The sequence below is a fragment of the Thalassophryne amazonica genome, chromosome 5 (genome assembly GCF_902500255.1).
Source record: "Thalassophryne amazonica chromosome 5, fThaAma1.1, whole genome shotgun sequence".
NCBI classification, from domain to species: Eukaryota; Metazoa; Chordata; class Actinopteri; order Batrachoidiformes; family Batrachoididae; genus Thalassophryne; species Thalassophryne amazonica.
The window spans coordinates 36917519-36937328 of record NC_047107.1 but is presented as its reverse complement, the minus strand read 5'-3'; the positions used below and the strand labels follow the sequence as shown (position 1 = coordinate 36937328).

At 41.6% G+C, this 19810-nt stretch overlaps 1 protein-coding gene across 6 annotated transcripts in view; it reads right to left on the bottom strand.

The window, feature by feature from the left end:
- The window catches only part of trpm3 (transient receptor potential cation channel, subfamily M, member 3), a 746932-nt gene that overhangs the window by 55909 nt on the left and 671213 nt on the right, over positions 1-19810 (bottom strand). For 4 of the 6 annotated variants that reach the window (XM_034170010.1, XM_034170014.1, XM_034170007.1 and 1 more), the window contains exons 17-18: positions 7069-7272; positions 3580-3720 (exon numbers count right to left, since the gene is read on the bottom strand). In XM_034170010.1, coding sequence (XP_034025901.1) covers positions 3580-3720; positions 7069-7272 — 345 coding nt within the window. The remainder of the gene's footprint in view (positions 1-3579; positions 3721-7068; positions 7273-19810) is intronic. The other 2 variants (XM_034170008.1, XM_034170012.1) reach the window with 1 other exon arrangement.

Below are 19810 nucleotides of genomic sequence, written 5' to 3'. Positions count from 1 at the left end.
AGGATATTTGTAAATCACCCTCTGTGCATTTGCAAGTATTAATGAGACAAATTTAACTCCATACTCCAAAAATGTAGGTTTTCTAAATATTTATTACAGCCACTCTTAAAACTTCACTTATCTTTATTTATACCTATGTGCAAGTTTACTGAACTTCTAATCATTCTAAGTGATGCATGCGCATTGATACCACATTTTGACTAAAACATATACCTTGGTATTTATAAAGCAATTTACTATATATCGTTCATTTTGACAACATTTTGTGGAGGCTCTCCAACTTTTACACCCGGCTTCCCCTCAGCCCCCCAGCAAAAATTCCTGACGCACCACTGGTTCAGTCTGCGCTCAAAACTGAACTATATTGTTAGATTGTGCCCCGAGTCAATCAAAATTAAAAACACTACTGAGCAGTCTCTAAACACTACATAGAAAAATAGAAAATACAATGATCAGGACATGAAACTGTAGAAATAAATGGTTATTGTTCACTGTAGCCTAAATGCAGATTGCAAAACATTGGGGGCACAATAGGGACAGACTGCTCCGAATGCTGGTGGATTTCCATGTCAGATGGCAGTTGATATGCCATTTTGACTGCCATTTGGTCTAGCAGTCAGACAGCGGTACAACCACTGTACGACTATTCCTCATCAGTTTGACTGTAGCACGTGCCCGTGCCTGTTCTCTACGTTCGTGTTGGCCTGCCAATTTGGCATATTTCCCTAAGTGCCACATGAATGCTGTCAGCGGAAATTGAATGTAGCTCGTATGCAGCACAAATTGCAGGAATGTTGTTTGAATGTCAATTTGTACAGCATTCATGCAATTTGTGCTGCAGGTCGAGTGCAGTACGGCTGCAGGTCAAACTGCATGACTGCCATTCGAATGTCCATTCCTACGGCAGTACAAATGCAGTACGACCAGCTCCACCTCTGTTTGTATGTTTTCCAGCACAAGCGACACATGAATGTGCCAACTGCTGTAGGAATGCAGTACGAGGCGTTCGAGTGCAGTTCGAATGCAGCACAAACTGCATGTAGCATCGAATGTCAAGTAATGTAGTTAGAATGTCAATTCGTACAGCATTCCTGCTCTAGTGTGATGGGGGTATTAGAGCAGAAATAATCATGTTTACAGCATGGTACACTGGTTTTGGTCTCTATAGATAATTTCCTCCTCCATGATGACTGTGCACAGGTGAATTTTTTCTAACTTCTTAGTTTACAACAATTTAAACCATAAAGTTCTGTATATATTTGGGCGTGGTTGCTTTGATAGACAGCTGCTGGGTTTATTGACACTTCCTCCTCTTGTATCCTCTGACCGTAAGTCAGAGTCCGCTGGCAGAGGCCACTTGCTGCTGTGTTGTTGCTGTGTCTGTTCTGAGTATTTCATTACAAATACTTGGAATAATACGGCTTCTTGTTGGTGTGAAACTCCTTAATGGACATTATTATCACTTTACCGGGGCATTGCTAGGCCGGTATCACAGATTTACGTCGACGGTATCTGGCTATACCCGCCCGCTGTGCGTAAACAAATGACATCCTAGCGTGCAGCCCAAGAACTGTCCGCAGAGGGGGAAAAAAAAACTGTCCGCAGAGGAAAAGATGAAAAGGGGAGAAGTGTGTTTTGGTCCCAATATGGATATTCCAGATGATTTTCTCATGGATAGTACGACAATGAACAGCAGCGAAAGCAGCCAGCTTGATGAGGACGCACTGCTGAATTTGAACAGCAGCGTGCGCCAGGCGACAAGGCAGAAGTTAAGTGAGCCAACTTTTTATGTACACGTTACGTGTTGTGTATCTCAGCAAAAAGTGATAATAATGCAAATATGCTGTTGTCGTGCGGTATGTGTTTTTCTGAGTCCCTCCGTCCATCCCGTCGCCTGCAATGACAGCTATTCGCCCTTGTCTAACTCGGGCAAATAGCTGTCATTTTAGGCGACTGGTCATGGACGCCGGGCCTCTTGAAAATGCGTACCACCTTCCAAAAGCATGTTATTGTATTAATACTGCAATGAACTGTTGCAATATTGATGCTGACTCAAACTCAGCTTCGTCTTACAAACTCATCTTATTTAATGTTGTATGCTAACAGTGTTAGCACTTTTAGCAGCTGTCTGGAGGTACAGTTAATGCACGATTACTGAGGAAATCCAACTTTTACTGTCCACACTACAGTAAACTGCTAGGAGAACCACCGCATTGTCCCCAAAAATATGATTTATAAACAGTTGAACTGAAGTTAACCTGTTAGCTAGCACTTCAGACTCAGAGAGAGGGATATGTTCAGGCTTTTTTCATCACACACGGAGCCAGTCACGCTCCACCCCTTTATGCATTAAGGAGTTCATCATGAATCGGTGTGAGACATGGCAATGCCCAAAAAAGGGGTGATTTCAGCTGTTCTGGGTCTCTATAGAAAACCAATGGATGATGTCACGCAGGCTTTGTCCAGTCTATGGTTACAACTAGAACTCAGATTTTGGTTCCGACACAAATATCTTTGAATGAAGTCATAGCCTACTCAAAAAGCAAATTCGTTTATCTACATGGTTTCTGAAGGTGAAAAAAAATGTAAAAACCCTTCACAGCAGTCACATTCCATGTTTACCTGAGACCAAAATATGGTCATCGGGTATTGCAAAGGGTCTTCCATCCATTGGTCCATATATATATATATATATATATATATATATATATATATATATATATATATATATATATATATATATATATCTATATATATATATATATATATATATATATATATATGTGTGTGTGTGTGTGTGTGTGTGTGCTGTGCAGTCCATTGTGGGGCCTTGACATTTGATCACTTCTGTTCAAGACCGAACCACTTTATCGTTGACTAACACACAACTCTGCAACCACTTTTAATCAATATGGGCTTCAAACAGTTTGAGTTAAACAGCTAAGACTTTGAGTTTGACCTTTAAAGGTTACCCACGGTCAAAGGTCATATGACCAACAGAAAGGTGATATATCTCTTTGTATTAGTGTTTGACAGTAACCATAGGTGGATCTTGAACAATTTCCTTATAACAGTTACTGTAAATATAGTATCCACTGCTGTAAAAGAATCTGAGTGAAATTTTGACCTTGGTTTATGACCTTGACTTTTAACTGATTTTTCCCTAATTAAATTGCTTTGTCCTTGGCTGACTCTCCATCATTCCAACAACTTTCATCTAAATAGCATCAAAATTCATTCAGTTACTTCACGCACAGGTAAAGGAGACCAAAAATGATAATACCCTCACACTACCACTGCATATGGGGGCGTTATTTTATTATCTATTCCTTTCTCTGTCTTCCCTCCCTCTCCTTTCCTGTCAATGTTGTCTTCATCGGTCCCTTACCTCCTCAACTGTCCTGCCCCAGTAAAGCCTTGCAATGACAGTGTGGAACAGGAGGCTAATGATGATGGAGTGACTGAGGAAATAAACGCAGACTGCAGAGAGCCTGTGACTCTCACAAAAAACACTGCAAGTACTCGCTGTGACAACAAGGAGTTGTTGATGTAGATGGAAACGTTTAAGCAGACACTGACCGTATGGAACCAGAACTTGACGATTGGAGCATTGTAAAACTCGTAGATCTTGCGTCCCATGGGAATGAGGCGGTGACGGTTCTGAACCTCCTCTACATCTTTCTTTCTGGATGTCTCCGTGGTTACCTTGCCCAGCATGGCCTAGGAAACGCACACCACACACAGCGAGTGGGAAGAGGAAAATGTGACAGATCGAAAAGATGGAGGCAGAGAAAAAATAAAGAGAGAAAGAGAAAGTGAGAGGAGCACGGGGAAAAGTGCAGGTGGGATGGTGAGAGTCAAGAAATACAAACAAAATCAGAAGAAAAAGGAAAGAGTAATATGAAATGATTACATAACGGACTGCAAAGTTTTTAATATTATAATTATAGAAGCAAGCACAGGCAATGTCATCATTCCAAAACTGTGAAATGTGTATGATGTTGAGTTTTTGGTGAGTGTTGCTGACACAGTATGACAGAGACTTAAACACTCATGGATAGTGTCTCAGACCACAGTGATGACCAAAACAAAGACAACATAATGACAGCAAGAAGAACAGAGGAAAAAAGTAAAAAGATTCATCTCGTTCTTGGCTTAGACACATTTCATTATCCATGAGAGAGGGCTCAAAGCCTGGTGTTAGTATGGCTGATGGTTTATGTAAAAGCCGCACCAGATCTCTGAGGGAGTTCACTTTATATTATGATATACTGTACACTCACTGCCCACGTCATTAGATACACCTTGCAAATAAAATAATTTGTCTTCAGAAATAGTTCAACATAATTTTTCACAGCATAGATTCACAGTCATGCTACCTGTCTGTGTCCTTGAGTAAGACAGTTCATCGGCATTGTCCAAGTCCACCCAGCTGTAAATAGGTACCAGCCTTGGCTGGCACAGGAACCTGCAATGGACTAGAGTCCTGTCCAGGGTTAGCTGCAGACTCTAATCCATTTCACGCTACACTATCCAGGCACAAGCATCAGCACAAAGGGCCTCAGGGACAAACGTCCACAGACACAACTAGGTCCTGGAAACATTGTTGTGTGCTCACATAAGCTCATCTGTATTTCTTGGTTCTAACAAGTGGCTAGGTGAGTTATTGCTTTTCTACCAGCTCAAACCACTCTGGTCATTGTTCTTTGATCTCTGACATCAATAAATAATTTTTGCTCAGAAAACCGCTGCCCACTGGATGCTTCTTATTCAGACCATTCTCTGGAAATCTGAGAGGTGATTGTACCATGTGGGACCAACAACCACACAATAGTCAGTGTCAAATCACCTTTCGTTATCATTTTGATGATTGATTTAAACTCTAACAGATCCTGTCATAGGTCATGTTTTATCTCCAGTCACATTTTTCTTTGTCCATCTTATAGTTACTCTAAGTTATTTCTCTTAGTTTTCCCTTTGTGTAATCTAGTAGTGTTTCCCTGTCGTGCTTTAATTTTGATGATCTCTTTCTGTTAGTTTGACTTCCTGATTACTGACCTCCACATTCACGTGTCCACCCACTTCCAGCTTTAATTATTCTATGTTTCATGAAAATCCTCATTGCCAGATTGTATTAAGTTCTTCCCTGCTCTCTACCATTCCATGACTCCGTGTTCCTGACCTTGCTACCGTTACAGACCACTTTTCTTGCTGAGTGTCATGTGATCTAGTTTCACTGTTTGGGACTCTGCATTCTCGAACCTTGGTGCCATTCTGGGTTCCTGTTTTCATCTGCTGTATGGACTTTGTGGTAAGAAATCTCATGATTATTGAATTCCTTTTGTGTTTTGGATCATTCTACTGCTTAACTCCCTGAAAGACTGGCACAATAAATCAAACCTTTGTTTACTGAACCTTGCCTGGGTTTTGATTACATTTTTGTGTGTTTCCCCGTGAGAGAAGCTGAGGCCATCTTGTACTGATTATTGTGCACCAAACCTGAGCCTGAGTCTTGGCCATCTATATAATTTGTCATTGTGTTGCTGCTGCTAAGTTTTTGTTGCTCAATAAAATCTGTTAAAATGGTCATATGTTGTGGTTCTTTTGGGGATCTTGCTGTGATTCCTCACTGATTGTCTTGCCCATGCACCTAAATCCATTGCATTTCTGCCATGTGATTGGCTTATTAGAAATATGCTTTAATCCCCAGTTGCACAGGTCTGTCGAATGAGGCAGTCAGTGAGTGAATAGCAGTAAACAGGCGGAAGAGCATTACACGTTTGAAGCATGTGGCGATAAGTTGGCTGATGTTGTGACATCACTAAACATATAAAATGATGATAACACCATAAGGTAAGGCTGGACAAATTTAGATCGCTGTGTGTATCATTTATCCCCATTGACATTCATTGAAGTTTGGTTTATCTAAAGCATCTGAAAAAATCTCCCCCTGTGGTGTAGCTGCATGTCTCTCAGTATGAATCTTTGTGTGATTCATAATTATCTGAAGGTGCATTTGTACAGTCAGCAGCCAGGGCATAGGAAGGGTTTATTGCAAATGCATCCCTTGGCAGCAGGGTGCTTTGTTTAACACCACGCTGCCCTTAGGACGACAAGTAAAGCGGCATATTTATTGAAGTATTGCTCTGGCTAGCTGGCTGCGGTCAATGCAGATGAAAAGTATGTACAGTGGTGCTGAAAGGCATTCAGTGCAATCACTAAATGGGATTACCTCAGATCCAGTTGTGTAGTAAAATTGCTTTGTATAATATTCCACACGTTAACGTTCTCTCATCAATTTCAACACACAACCAGAATCCCGGCATCACCTTTAAAACTGACTGTACTGAAATGGAACCAGCCCTAACTCTGCTGGACATCCATGTCTAATGCCGATGGGCCAGTACCAACTCTTCCACTGTGAGCTGGGAGAAGGCGCTCAGACTGTGCATGATTTAGGCAGTTGTGGTTATATAATGCAAAAGCCTGGGCCTCCCGTGCTCAGCAGCAGACATGCTGAGTGGTATGCTGCAGCAGGCCGTCACTGATGGGAGAGAGTGAGGGGCAGCACTTTGCTGGCATACAGTACTGTACCTCAATCAGAACTGAACTTGGAGAGAAGGGGAAAGAGCTAGAAGAGACAGGTAAAGAACTAGTGAAAGAAATCAAGAAACACAAGGCAAAGAAAGAGTGGGGTCGGAAGGATCAAAGGAAAGGCTGAGAGAAATAGGACAAGGAGAGAGACTGAAGGAAAAACACACATGAGGAACCCACAAACGGCGACAGACTGAGACGCTACAACTCCACGAGCATTTGTTGAGATGACACGGAACAGGGAAAGTAGATTTTGGCTGGAAGGGTCCAGGTGGCCAGAATACGAAAAACAAGTATGTCTGTGTAGAGGACTGAGTGCACACGCGTATCCGGTTCTCTGTGGACACCAACAACAATCTGTAAAACCGTGTTTGGCCCACAAAAGATATTCCCAAAGGACACACAATCTTGGTATGTTGATGGTTTTACTGTGTCAGATTTGCTGAGATGCTAGGCTGAGGTGGGTTCTCTCACCACGGAGTTGTACTGCGCCTCACAGTAAGATCTTACTGTGAACTCCATGTCTTCCTCCTCCTTCTCCTTGACCGGTTTCTCAGGTTCCTCCTCCTCTTTCTCCTGCAGATAAGTATCCTGATCTTGTGGCATGTAGGACATCTCATCCTTGTTCTTGAACTCTAGGCTCAGGATGGATGGCGGGAGAAGCAGGCCTAGAATTACCTACAGAACGTTGAGGAAACATAAGAATTCCATGGGAAGTGCTAAGAAAAGTAAGACAGTGTCTGAAAAAACCAACCATCACATTGCATTTGTGCCTAGGTAGTGTAAAATAAATTTATTCTAATTATGCACAACATGAAGAGGAGAAAGAGGATGGAAGTCAGTGTTATTGGGCACTTCTTAATGCTGAAGCAGCTCTCTCTTAACTATACTCAACAAAAATATAAACGCAACACTTTTGGTTTTGCTCCCATTTTGTATGAGATGAACTCAAAGACCTAAAACTTTCTCCACATACACAATATCACCATTTCCCTCAAATATTGTTCACAAACCAGTCTAAATCTGTGATAGTGAGCACTTCTCCTTTGCTGAGATAATCCATCCCACCTCACAGGTGTGCCATATCAAGATGCTGATTAGACACCATGATTAGTGCACAGGTGTGCCTTAGACTGCCCACAATAAAAGGCCACTCTGAAAGGTGCAGTTTTATCACACAGCACAATGCCGCAGATGTCGCAAGATTTGAGGGAGCGTGCAATTGGCATGCTGACAGCAGGAATGTCAACCAGAGCTGTTGCTCGTGTATTGAATGTTAATTTCTCTACCATAAGCCATCTCCAAAGGCGTTTCAGAGAATTTGGCAGTACATCCAACCAGCCTCACAACCGCAGACCACGTGTAACCACACCAGCCCAGGACCTCCACATCCAGCATGTTCACCTCCAAGATCATCTGAGACCAGCCACTCGGACAGCTGCTGAAACAATCGGTTTGCATAACCAAAGAATTTCTGCACAAACTGTCAGAAACCGTCTCAGGGAAGCTCATCTGCATGCTCATCGTCCTCATCGGGGTCTCGACCTGACTCCAGTTCGTCGTCGCAACTTCGCACAGCCATTAAAGAGGAGTGGACCAACATTCCACAGGCCACAATTGACAACTTGATCAACTCTATGCGAAGGAGATGTGTTGCACTGCATGAGGCAAATGGTGGTCACACCAGATACTGACTGGTATCCCCCCCCCCCAATAAAACAAAACTGCACCTTTCAGAGTGGCCTTTTATTGTGGACAGTCTAAGGCACACCTGTGCACTAATCATGGTGTCTAATCAGTATCTTGATATGGCACACTTGTGAGGTGGGATGGATTATCTCAGCAAAGGAGAAGTGCTCACTATCACAGATTTAGACTGGTTTGTGACCAATATTTGAGGGAAATGGTGATATTGTGTATGTTTTAGATCTTTGAGTTCATCTCATACAAAATGGAAGCAAAACCAAAAGTGTTGCGTTTATATTTTTGTTGAGTGTATTTTGAGAGTATTTTTAAAAGGGAAAATGTTCAACATTCGCTGTATTTATTGTTTTCAATTTCCCCTGCAAGTGGGAGGGCAAGTAGAGGATTAATGCCATCAGTCTGTCAGACAGTGAGCCAGTTACAGTAACATTCTGTCAGTTTTTCCATAATAGGTACTACATATTCAGCTCTGAAGTTTATAGTTGTAATAACGACAAGGAACTTCCTGCTTTGGGCCATTTTGACATATTTTAACATAATTTTCAGTTAGTCTTTTATACATTAGGAGAGCCCTAATGATGCACTCCTGCATCCTGGTCAACTGTTGATTACATATCTATTAATTGATCATATCTTTACACAGTGTTCTAAACAACTATATTTCTCCTATTAGGAAAGCTGGCCTTGTTCTGAACATTTTGATATGCAACACATAGGCATTATACTCCCAGAAAGTACATTAAAATGAGAATATCTTCAGGAATGGTAAAAATCAAGAAAATATACCCTTAGGACTCTAAAGGTTAAATCATAGTGATAACACACAAGGGCATGTCTGGGCTGGTTCAAGCAGGAGCATGTAAAGTAAGCCTTTGGTTTGCATGTGTTTTATGAAAACTTGTTAAGCCCAGTGTCCTGGTGGCCAATCAGGTTTTGGTTATGTGCAGCATTAACTATGGAAATGGATCTCCACCACTGCCTAAACTTTTGTCTGTTTTACAACCAATTCATCATTATGACCTATTCAAGCACTGTCATGTTTAATGTTCTCAGAAAAGTTTGGCCTTGTGCCGCGAGCCTCTCATGGATGCATTTCTCACTGTTTGATTTGGCGCTATATAAATAAAATTGATTTGATTTTGATTTGATTTGATTTTATCTGCTTTTGTCTGTTGGTTACCTTCCCGTTTGTTTATTTTCTTGCTGGACTTTTTCCTGCTTGTGTCTTCCTGTCTCTCTTGATGGTGGGTGTTTCTTTCTCTCCCTGGTCATGCCCTCCTTCTGGTGCTTTCCACGCTTACCTGCTCTCAATTTGCAGTTCATCACTTGGGTGTATACTCCTCATTCTGCTTTGTTTCTTTGCCAGATTGATGCACCCTGTGCCTTCTTTCCAGCTCTCGGTTTTATATTCCATAGTCCTGTCTGCCTCATCGTGTTCTCGACCTCCTGCCCGACTTTGCTTATTCCTGATGATTATATTACTGCTGCTGTGTTTTTTGGACTGCCTTCTCATGTACCGACCATTGCTTTCCACACCACTAAAGTTTTTAAACCAGAGCTGTTTGTGTGAGCCTTGCATTTGTGTCCTAAACAAACCGCCTGTCAGATCAATCTGGCTAATGATGGACACAGCAGGCTCAGATCCCTTTCAGCTGGCAGTACGTCACCACAGTCAGCAGCTTGCGCAGCAGGAAGACCAGCTTGCTACGCTCAGTTCTGGGTTTAACAAACTCGCTAAATGCCAGGATACTTTCATGTTGACAGTCAGTGCGCAGATGAGTCAGCTTCTGGCGCAACTCAGTCCTCATTCTTCGTCGGACACGGCCACCGGTGTTTCCAGCACACCTCCACTGGGGCCATTAGCAGCTGCTCCGGCTCCTGCACCAGTCCCAGTGGTTTGCAATCAGCTGTAGCAACCTGAACATTTCTCCGGTGAAACTGGCGATGTCAGACCATTTGTAACGCAGTGTGAGCTTCACTTTGAGCTGATGTCACCCATATTCCCGACTGACAGAACAAAGATCACTTAAATGATCACTCACCTGTCCAGTCAAGTAGCTGCCTGGGCAACTGCAGAGTGGGGTCATCAATCACCCGCCTGTGCTTCCCTCCAAGCGTTTACCACTGCTCTCAAACAGGTATTCCAGCACACGGCTTTGGGGCATGAGGCAGCACGCTCCCTCATGAGGCAGAGGCAGGGCAGCTGCCGGTAACAGACTACGCCATAGACTTCCGTATTCTAGCAGCTAAAACTGAATGGAACCTGGCGGCCCTTCTCAATGTTTTCTTCCAGGGTCTGTCAGCCGACATTCAGGACCAATTAATAGCCATCGACTTGCCAGATGATTTGGATGAGCTGATAACGCTGGCCATCCGTACTGACCGTAGCCTGCAGGACCACCCCCGCTGAGGAAACCGCTATCCACCGATCCACCGCTACCGTGTGGCCAAGACCAGAGGTACAGGTAAGTCTTAATTCCATCTCCTCTGTTTCGACTCAGAATATAATCCCAGCCAAATTAATATCTGACCACTCCGCTATAGCCGTATCTGCTTTTGTAGATTCTGGTTCTGATGCCAATTTGATCTTGTCCTCTCTCGCCAGGTCCCTTCACCTTAAGATGTTTAAGCTGTCTCACCCCCTGGTGGTACGTACCGTGGATGGTCACGTTCTTGGTCAAATCACTCAGCGCACTCAGTCGGTCAAAATGTTAATTTCTCACACTCATTCTGAATCAGTTAGTTTCCATGTAATGGATAATATGACTCACCCAATCATACTGGGGCACGCCTGGCTACAACATCATGGGCCCAACTTTGATTGTGTTAAGGGCGAGATTATTTCTTGAGACCAACATGTATTAATGTATGTCTGCCTTAATCTGACTGCATTCTGCAGTCAACCTGGATCTCGCTGGGGTTCCTGAGTGTTACTATAACCTCGCAGCCATTTTTAGCAAAGCAAAAGCTAAATCGTTACCACCGCATTGTGATTATGACTGCACCATTGAGCTCCTCCCCGGAGTGACTCCGCCACGGGGAAAGCTTTTTTCTCTGTCCGCACCTGAACGCCGCACTATGAATGAGTACATACAGGAGTCCTTAGCAGCTGGCTTGATTCGCTCATTGTCGTCGCCTGCAGGGACGGTTTTCTTCTTTGTTGAAAAGAAGGATAAGACACTCCACCCCTGCATCGATTACCATGGTCTTAATGAAATCACAGTAAAAAATCTTTACCCACTGCCTCTAATCTCCTCCCTATTTGAGTTAGAGTCAGTCAGAGTCATCAGAGAGCTGCGTGTCGTCACTAGAGAGCTGCGTGTCGTCAGAGTGAGCTGCAAAAAGTTTGTACCTGAGTTTTCAGAGGTGGTGTTTGTAGTTGCCATCTGCCACGCCGGTGTTTGCCAACCCGGACAGTGGGAATACCACCTCAACTGGCAACTTAGCCCCGTGACTGGACAGCAACAACGTCCGAGGCCCGCCCAACGTGGTGAATTCACTGAGGCCGCGCGCTGCGTCATTAAAGCCGCGCGTCACGAGTGCCGCTTCCCCGAGGCCTTGTGCAGCCACCGCGGATCCATCAGCGCGGAAACACAGAGGCCGTGTGGCACCAGCGCAGTGCAGATCCATCCCGGTGACAAACAACGCAGGCTGTTAACATCGGCGATCGTCAAGCTGCCCATAAGCCGACCATGGGGCCTAAGAAGGTTCTGACAGCGGAGGAAGGTGACGATATTAAAAAATCTCTGGACTTTCTATCAGAGGAGATTTCTGTTGTGAAGCAGCAACAGAAATCAATCATGGATCTGGTGGAGGAGGTGAAGGCATTACGGCTCCAGAACGCCGAGAAAGACCGGCATCTGGTGCAGCTGGAAAATAGAGTGGCTGAATTGGAGCAGTACACCAGAATCAACGACGTCATCATCACCGGTCTTCAGATCAAACCACGGTCCTACGCACGGGCGGTAACAGATGAGAGCGGAGGGGATCCCAGTGAACAGGAGGTCAGCTCTGTGGAAAAACAGGTTGTTGATTTCCTCCTATCTAAAGGTATAGAAAAGGATTTAAATAACATTGAAGCGTGCCACCCTCTGCCCCGGAGAAATGACGGTGATAAACGAACCGTCATCATGAGATTCATCAACAGAAAACACAAAACAGCACTGTTAAAACAAGGAAGAAAACTGAAAGGGACAAACGTATTCATCAATGAACATCTCACCAAATGGAATGCCGACATCGCCAGGAAAGCACGCTTCTTAAAGAAACAGGGAAAAATCCAGCACACATGGACTTCAAACTGTAAAATATTCATCAAACTGAACGGATCACCAGAACAAGCAAAAGTCATGGCAATAAGGAACATCGAGGAGCTGGACAAATATGAACAATAGGTATGAGGACTCAAACACCTCACAGCACCATGATGCAGACTGGAGCAACCCACTCATCCACATCATCTACACCCGGAGACAAGAGAGACATAATGACTAAGGATAATGATCTGTTTATTTCTGCCCAGGAGCTCTGTCTAGATACATTTAATTATAATAACTCTGCTAACCACCCCTTCGAATCTGAAAATGATCCTGATACCTTTTTCAGTGAGAATATTGTGAGACAGTGCAAATATTTTACAGAAGAACAATTCAAAAATTATAAAATCAATGATGAAGATTTTTCAATTATACATTTCAACAGCAGAAGTCTTTCTCGTAATCTGTCCACTATTAATGATTGTTTGAAAACATCCATAAAACGTTTTTCAGTTATTGCAATTTCAGAAACATGGTTAAATGAGGATAATAAAGATCTGGTATATCTTGATGGTTATGAATTGTTCCTGGTTAACAGGCAGACGAGAAGGGGCGGAGGCGTTGCATTGTTTGTAAGGTCAGATTATAACTGTAAACTCATTAAAAACATGTCATTTACAGTGGCCAACATCATGGAATATGTTACCATAGAAATTACATCTATAAACTCCAAAAACATAGTTGTTAGTTGCATTTACAGAGCTCCTGGGACAAATATTGACACCTTTGAAGACATTATCTTAGGAATGTACAACAAAATCAACAGAAATAAGCATTTATTTGTCTGTGGAGATTTCAATATAGATTTTTTAAACCCTCACAATCATCCACAAATTACCTCATTTATAAACACCTTGTACTGTTTAGGACTGTTTCCAACCATCATTCATCCTAGCAGAATAACTATGGATACAACAACTCTCATTGACAATATTTTAACTAACGTTATATCCGGTAATCTTAGTGGGGGACTACTGGTCAGTGATATCAGTGATCACTTGCCAGTTTTCTCAGTCTTTGCATTGGAGGGTTGTTGTATGTATCGAAGCAATATCAAATTCATGAGTAGAAAAGTAACACCTGAAACAACTGATAATTTAAGGGAGGATTTATCAAGTCAGAATTGGTCAGATGTTTTTGTTGATGATGTTGACAGGTCATATGATGCTTTCATTTCCATTTCTTCCAGTTTGTATAATAAACACTGTCCATTTGTTGACAAAATATATAGAAATCAATATAGCAACAAACCATGGATAACTAAGGGGCTTCAGATGGCATGTAAAAAGAAAAACGTACTATATAAACAATTCATAAAACTACAAACTAAGGAAGCTGAAAGTAAGTATAAAACATATAAGAATAAGTTAATCAATATCATGAGACTCAGAAAAAAAATATATTATAATGAGTTACTTCATCAAAAACACATGGAACATATTAAATGAAATAGTAAAAAAGAATAGAGTAACTAGAGATTATCCTTCATTTTTTCAGAGTAACAACTACATCACGATTGATAACGACGAGTCTATTGCTGAACACTTTAATGAATACTTCGTTAATGTGGGTAAAAATCTTGCCAGTAAAATTGACTCATCAACTAATAACTTCTGGGTAAATAATTCAACGTTTAACAAATCTGTTTCAATGTTCATTGGTGGTACTCATGAAAGGGAAATACTTGATCTGGTTCATGGTTCAAAAAGTAAGAAATCGACTGATTTTAATAATTTGGATATGACTTTATTAAAAAAAGTTATTGATTGTATAGTAAAACCGTTCAATTATATTTGCAATACGTCACTAAGTACGGATAAATTTCCTTCTCAAATGAAAATAGCCAAATCTAATTCCTCTGTTTAAAACTGGTGACAAACACACATTTTCTAATTATAGACCTATATCACTCCTGCCACAATTTTCCAAAATTTTGGAAAAAATATTTGCTAAAAGATTAAATTATTATTTACTGAAGCATAACATCATTTGTGAAGAACAATATGGATTCAGAAGGTCTCGAACTACATCACATGCTTTGATGGACTTTGTGGAAAGTATAGCAACTGCAATTGACAATAAACAATACAACAATAGGTGTTTTTTTTTATTTACAGAAAGCGTTTGACACAATTAACCATGGAATACTATTAATTAAACTGCAGAAATATGGAATCAGAGGTCTGGCATATGAATGGATAGCTAGTTATTTACAAGGCAGATTTCAGTATGTTCAGTTCAATAATACAAATTCTGAACTCAGGGATGTCACATGTGGGGTGCCGCAGGGCTCAGTGCTGGGTCCTTTGTTGTTTATAATCTATATCAATCAATCAATCAATTTTTTTATATAGCGCCAAATCACAACAAACAGTTGCCCCAAGGCGCTTTATATTGTAAGGCAAGGCCATACAATAATTATGTAAAACCCCAACGGTCAAAACGACCCCCTGTGAGCAAGCACTTGGCTACAGTGGGAAGGAAAAACTCCCTTTTAACAGGAAGAAACCTCCAGCAGAACCAGGCTCAGGGAGGGGCAGTCTTCTGCTGGAGGAGATTATATAAATGATATAAGTTGGGTGTCGAGTTCACTGAGATGTGTCCTTTTTGCGGATGATACAACTGTGTTCTGTAGCGGTGAAAATCTTGAACAGCTTCTGGACATAGTGGAGAAAGAACTGGAAAAATGTAAGGTTTGGTTTGACGCTAATAAGTTGTCACTCAACCTTGGGAAAACTAAATGTATTATATTTGGAAATAAACAGGCACCCAAATGTAAAAATTTAACTATAAACAATAAGGAAATTGAGTTAGTAACAGAGAATACATTTTTAGGTGTTATAATTGATAATAAACTTAGCTGGAAACCACATATAAATTATGTGAAATCAAAATTGTCAAAAACTATAGCCATTTTGTATAAAGCCAAAGACCTACTGCCGCAAGAAGGGTTACTTACTTTATATCATTCTCTGATGGTACCATATATGACATATTGTGTTGAGTCATGGGGAAACACTTACAAATCAAATACCAATCCAATATTCCTTTTGCAAAAATGAGCCATATGAATCATCTGCAATAAACAATATCGTGAACCAACTCATTCTCTATTTGTGTCTTTAAATTTATTAAAATTCATAGAGTTGGTCGATTACATTACAATTCAAACTTTATTTCGAGCGAAAAACCAAGCCTTACCGAGACATGTCCAGAGTCTGTTCCGATTGAGGGAATCCAGATATAGTTTAAGAGGTTGTGCATTTTTTATGAAACCACCAGTAAGAACAAATGTAAAGGGTTTTTGTGTGTCTGTGGTTGGGGTGAGGAAATGGAAAAAATGTTCAACAGAGGTTAGAATGAGTAGTACCTTAGTAAGATTTAAGAAACTACTCAAAAAGAACATCATGTCTAAGTATCATAAAGAAGCAAATATAATTTGATTCATATGGAATGTTCAATTTATAAGTGGGACTTATTGTATATTTGAATGTGTGGGTATGTATATGCGTATGTAGATATATAGATATGGGTAGGTGTATATGTATATGTATATAAGTGACTGTGTATATGTATGTATATATTTATGTTTGTAAAGTATATATGTATGTATATAGGTATATATGGCACAGCCCAAGCAAAGGGTCACCCCCAAGAGCCTGGTCTGCTTGAGGTTTCTTCCTTATAGGGAGTTTTTCCTCACCACAGTTGCCTAGTGCTCGCTCTGGGGGTTGGTAAGGTTAGTCCTTACTGGCGTAAAGTGCCTTGATTCGACTTTCTTGTGATCTGGTACTATATAAATATAATTATAAGTGAATAGTATATTGATGTGTATGTCTGTGTGTCGACATGTAGTAGTGAATTTGTATTTATGTAAATATGACTGATTAGAATTGTTGGACTTGTACTAGCAGGGGTGGGCGCTAATAAGCTTTGCTTCAGCCCACACCCTTTCGGACTCACTAGTTTTGTCTGTGTTTGTTTGTGGAATTGTTCATTTTTTTCTATTTGAATATTTTGTGTGCTGAATAAAAAAAAAAAAAACTTTGTTACTGGAAGGAGCCACAGTTTTTACTAAGCTCGATCTGCGGAACGCATATCATTTGGTCAGGATTAAAACAAGGCAATGAATGGAAGATGGCCTTTAACACACCCTCCGGTCATTATGAATATCTTGTGATGCCATTTGGACTCATGAACGCGCCTGTCATTTCCCAAAACTTGGTCAACGATGTGCAACGTGACTTCTGAAATAAGTTTGTTTTTGTTTACCTGGACAATATTCATATTTTTCCCCCAATCTGGCCACCCACACCCGACATTTTCGCCAGGTATTACAGACATTACTGCAAAATAGGCTTTTTGTAAAAGCTGAGAAATGCGAAATTCATAAATCCATGGTCTCTTTTTAAGTTTTGTAATTTCCGCGGGGGAAATTAAGATGGATCCCGCAAAGGTGGTGGCAGTTCAAGAGTGGGCGGTTCATAAGGAGGTACAATGGTTTCTAGGTTTCGCTAATTTCTATCGTAAATTTATTTGTGGTTTCAGTACGGTCGCAGCTCCCCTTCATGCGGTCACCTCATCCCTCCATCCATTTGTCTGGACACCGGAGTGCGATGAGGCGTTCAGGGTCCTAAAGAATCGCTTTACCATGGCTCCCATGCTGTTCCTCCCTGACCCCGCATGGCAGTTCGTCGTGGAAGTTGATGCCTCCAATGTAGGAGTGGGTGCCGTTCTATCCCAGTCTGACAACAGACTGCATCCGTGCACCTTTTTGTCAAAAAAATAACTTAATTATGGCATCGGCGACTGCGAGCTGTTAGCGTTTAAAGTGGCTTTGGAGGAGTGGTGGCACCGGCTGGAGGGGGCACAATTCCCGTTCATAGTCTACACTGATCAAAAGAATCTTGAATATCTCCGCACTGCCAAATGTCTTAACTCCCGCCAGGCTCGATGGGCAATATTTTTCAGTCGTTTCAATTTCACTCTGTCCTACCATCTGGGCACTAAAAATGGTAAACCTGACACTTTATCTCGGTTGGGGGACCTGGTAGACGTGCCTGTTGATCCGGGGACAATTTTGCCCGCCTCATGTTTTGTATCCGCCCTAACCTGGGACATTGAGTAAAGTGGCGCCACAGGTGGATTAAGAACAGTCTTTAATATTCTTCTTCTTCTTCTTTGTCTTTCGGCTGTTCCCGTTAGGGGTCGCCACAGCAGCTCAATCGTTTCCATCTCACCCTGTCCTCTGTATCTTCCTCTGTCACACCAACCACCTGCATGTCCTCTCTCAGCACATCCATGAACCTCCTCTTTGGTCTCCCTCTTCTCCTCCTGCCTGGTGGCTCCATCCTCAGCATCCTTCTCCCTATATACCCTGGGTCCCTCCTCTGCACATGTCCAAACCATCTCAATCTCGCCTCTCTGACTTTGTCTCCAAACTGTCTCACCTGAGCTGTCCCTCTGATATGTTCATTCCTAATCTTGTCCATTCTTGTCACTCCCAAAGAGAATCTCAACATCTTCAGCTCTGCCACCTCCAGCTCTGCCTCCTGTCTTTTTGTTAGTGCCACTGTCTCTAAACCATACAACATAGCTGGTCTCACTACTGTTTTGTAAACTTTCCCCTTCACTCTTGCTGATATTCTTCGGTCACAAATCACTCCTGCCACCTTTCTCCACCCACTCCACCCTGCCTGCACTCTCTTCTTCACCTCTCTACCACCAGTGTTGCCACAGTTACTTTGAAAAAGTAATCCAATTACTGATTACTGATTACTCCTTGAAAAAGTAACTTAGTTACTTTACTGATTACTCAATTGTAAAAGTAACTAAGTTAGATTACTAGTTACTTTTTTAGTTACTTTTCCCAGCTGCCGACAACAACCCTCTGCCACCTCAACATGACAATGATACCTGTTTTGCCAAAACTTACTTTATAGTCACCCTTTCTTGACTTCAATGAAAATAAATACTTGTTTTATAAAAAGTAAAATAAAGACCTCTTTCTTGACCTCATATTTAACTGTTGACAGCACTGTAACAGTAAAACTTGGAATTTCGAACCTACATTGTTTATAAATGTAACTATTAAATTCATTCTAGCATTTTTCTAACATTTAAATTCTCTCTAAATATTTTACTTGTCGAAATTAATATTATTTTAAGTAGTATTAGTAGTTGTAGTAAAAAAAGGCTTCAAAACTGGACCTTTAATCTAGGGGTGTTGTGAGGGGGGCACATCCCTCCCCCACGCCCCCATTCCATCTGGATTCGCCCCTACTTTGGCGTTTGAGCACAAAGAATGGATAACATTTATTTATGCAGAAAACGTGACCGGATTTACAGGTAAGTAAGTTTTATTGTGTTTTCACATCATGTGGTCCTCAGAAAGAGAGTTTAGGTGCATTTGAGTGGAAAATAGTGTTAGTTGTTGACGCGTCGCGGAGGATCAGCTGTTTTAACGTGCAGATATGGAGCGGCTCAGCTCAGCTCTAAATAAAGGAGGAATAAAAGTATAAAAATGTCTTTGTAAAGCTCAGTGCAGGTGTGCTGATCACCGTGCTTTAAGAGGAGATGACGAGTCGAGCAGCTGCAAAAAACCATGGATGAAAAGCTCACAGCTCACTTAAAGTGGGCAGTTCAGTCGAACCCCGACCTCCTGCCCACAGACCAAGTTTAATGCTGCTATCGACCCACAATGAAAAATAATAGTAACGCACAGTGACATGGAGAAGTAACTTTAATCTGATTACTGATTTGGAAAGATTAACGCGTTAGATTACTCGTTACTAAAAAAAGTGGTCAGATTAGAGTAACGCGTTACTAAGTAACGCGTTACCGGCATCACTGTCTACCACACTCTCCATTACTTTGAACAGTTGACCCCAAATATTTAAACTCATCTACTTTCACCACTTCTACTCCTTGTAACTGCACTATTCCACTGGGCTCCCTCTCATTCACACACATGTACTCAGTCTTGCTTCTACTGACTTTCATTCCCCTTCTCTCCAAAGCATATCTCCACTTCTCCAGACTAGACTCAACTTGCTCTCTACTCTCACTACAGATCACAATGTCATCTGCAAACATCATAGTCCATGGGGACTCCTGTCTGATCTCATCTGTCAACCTGTCCATCACCACTGCAAACAAGAAAGGACTCAGAGCTAATCCTTGGTGTAATCCCACCT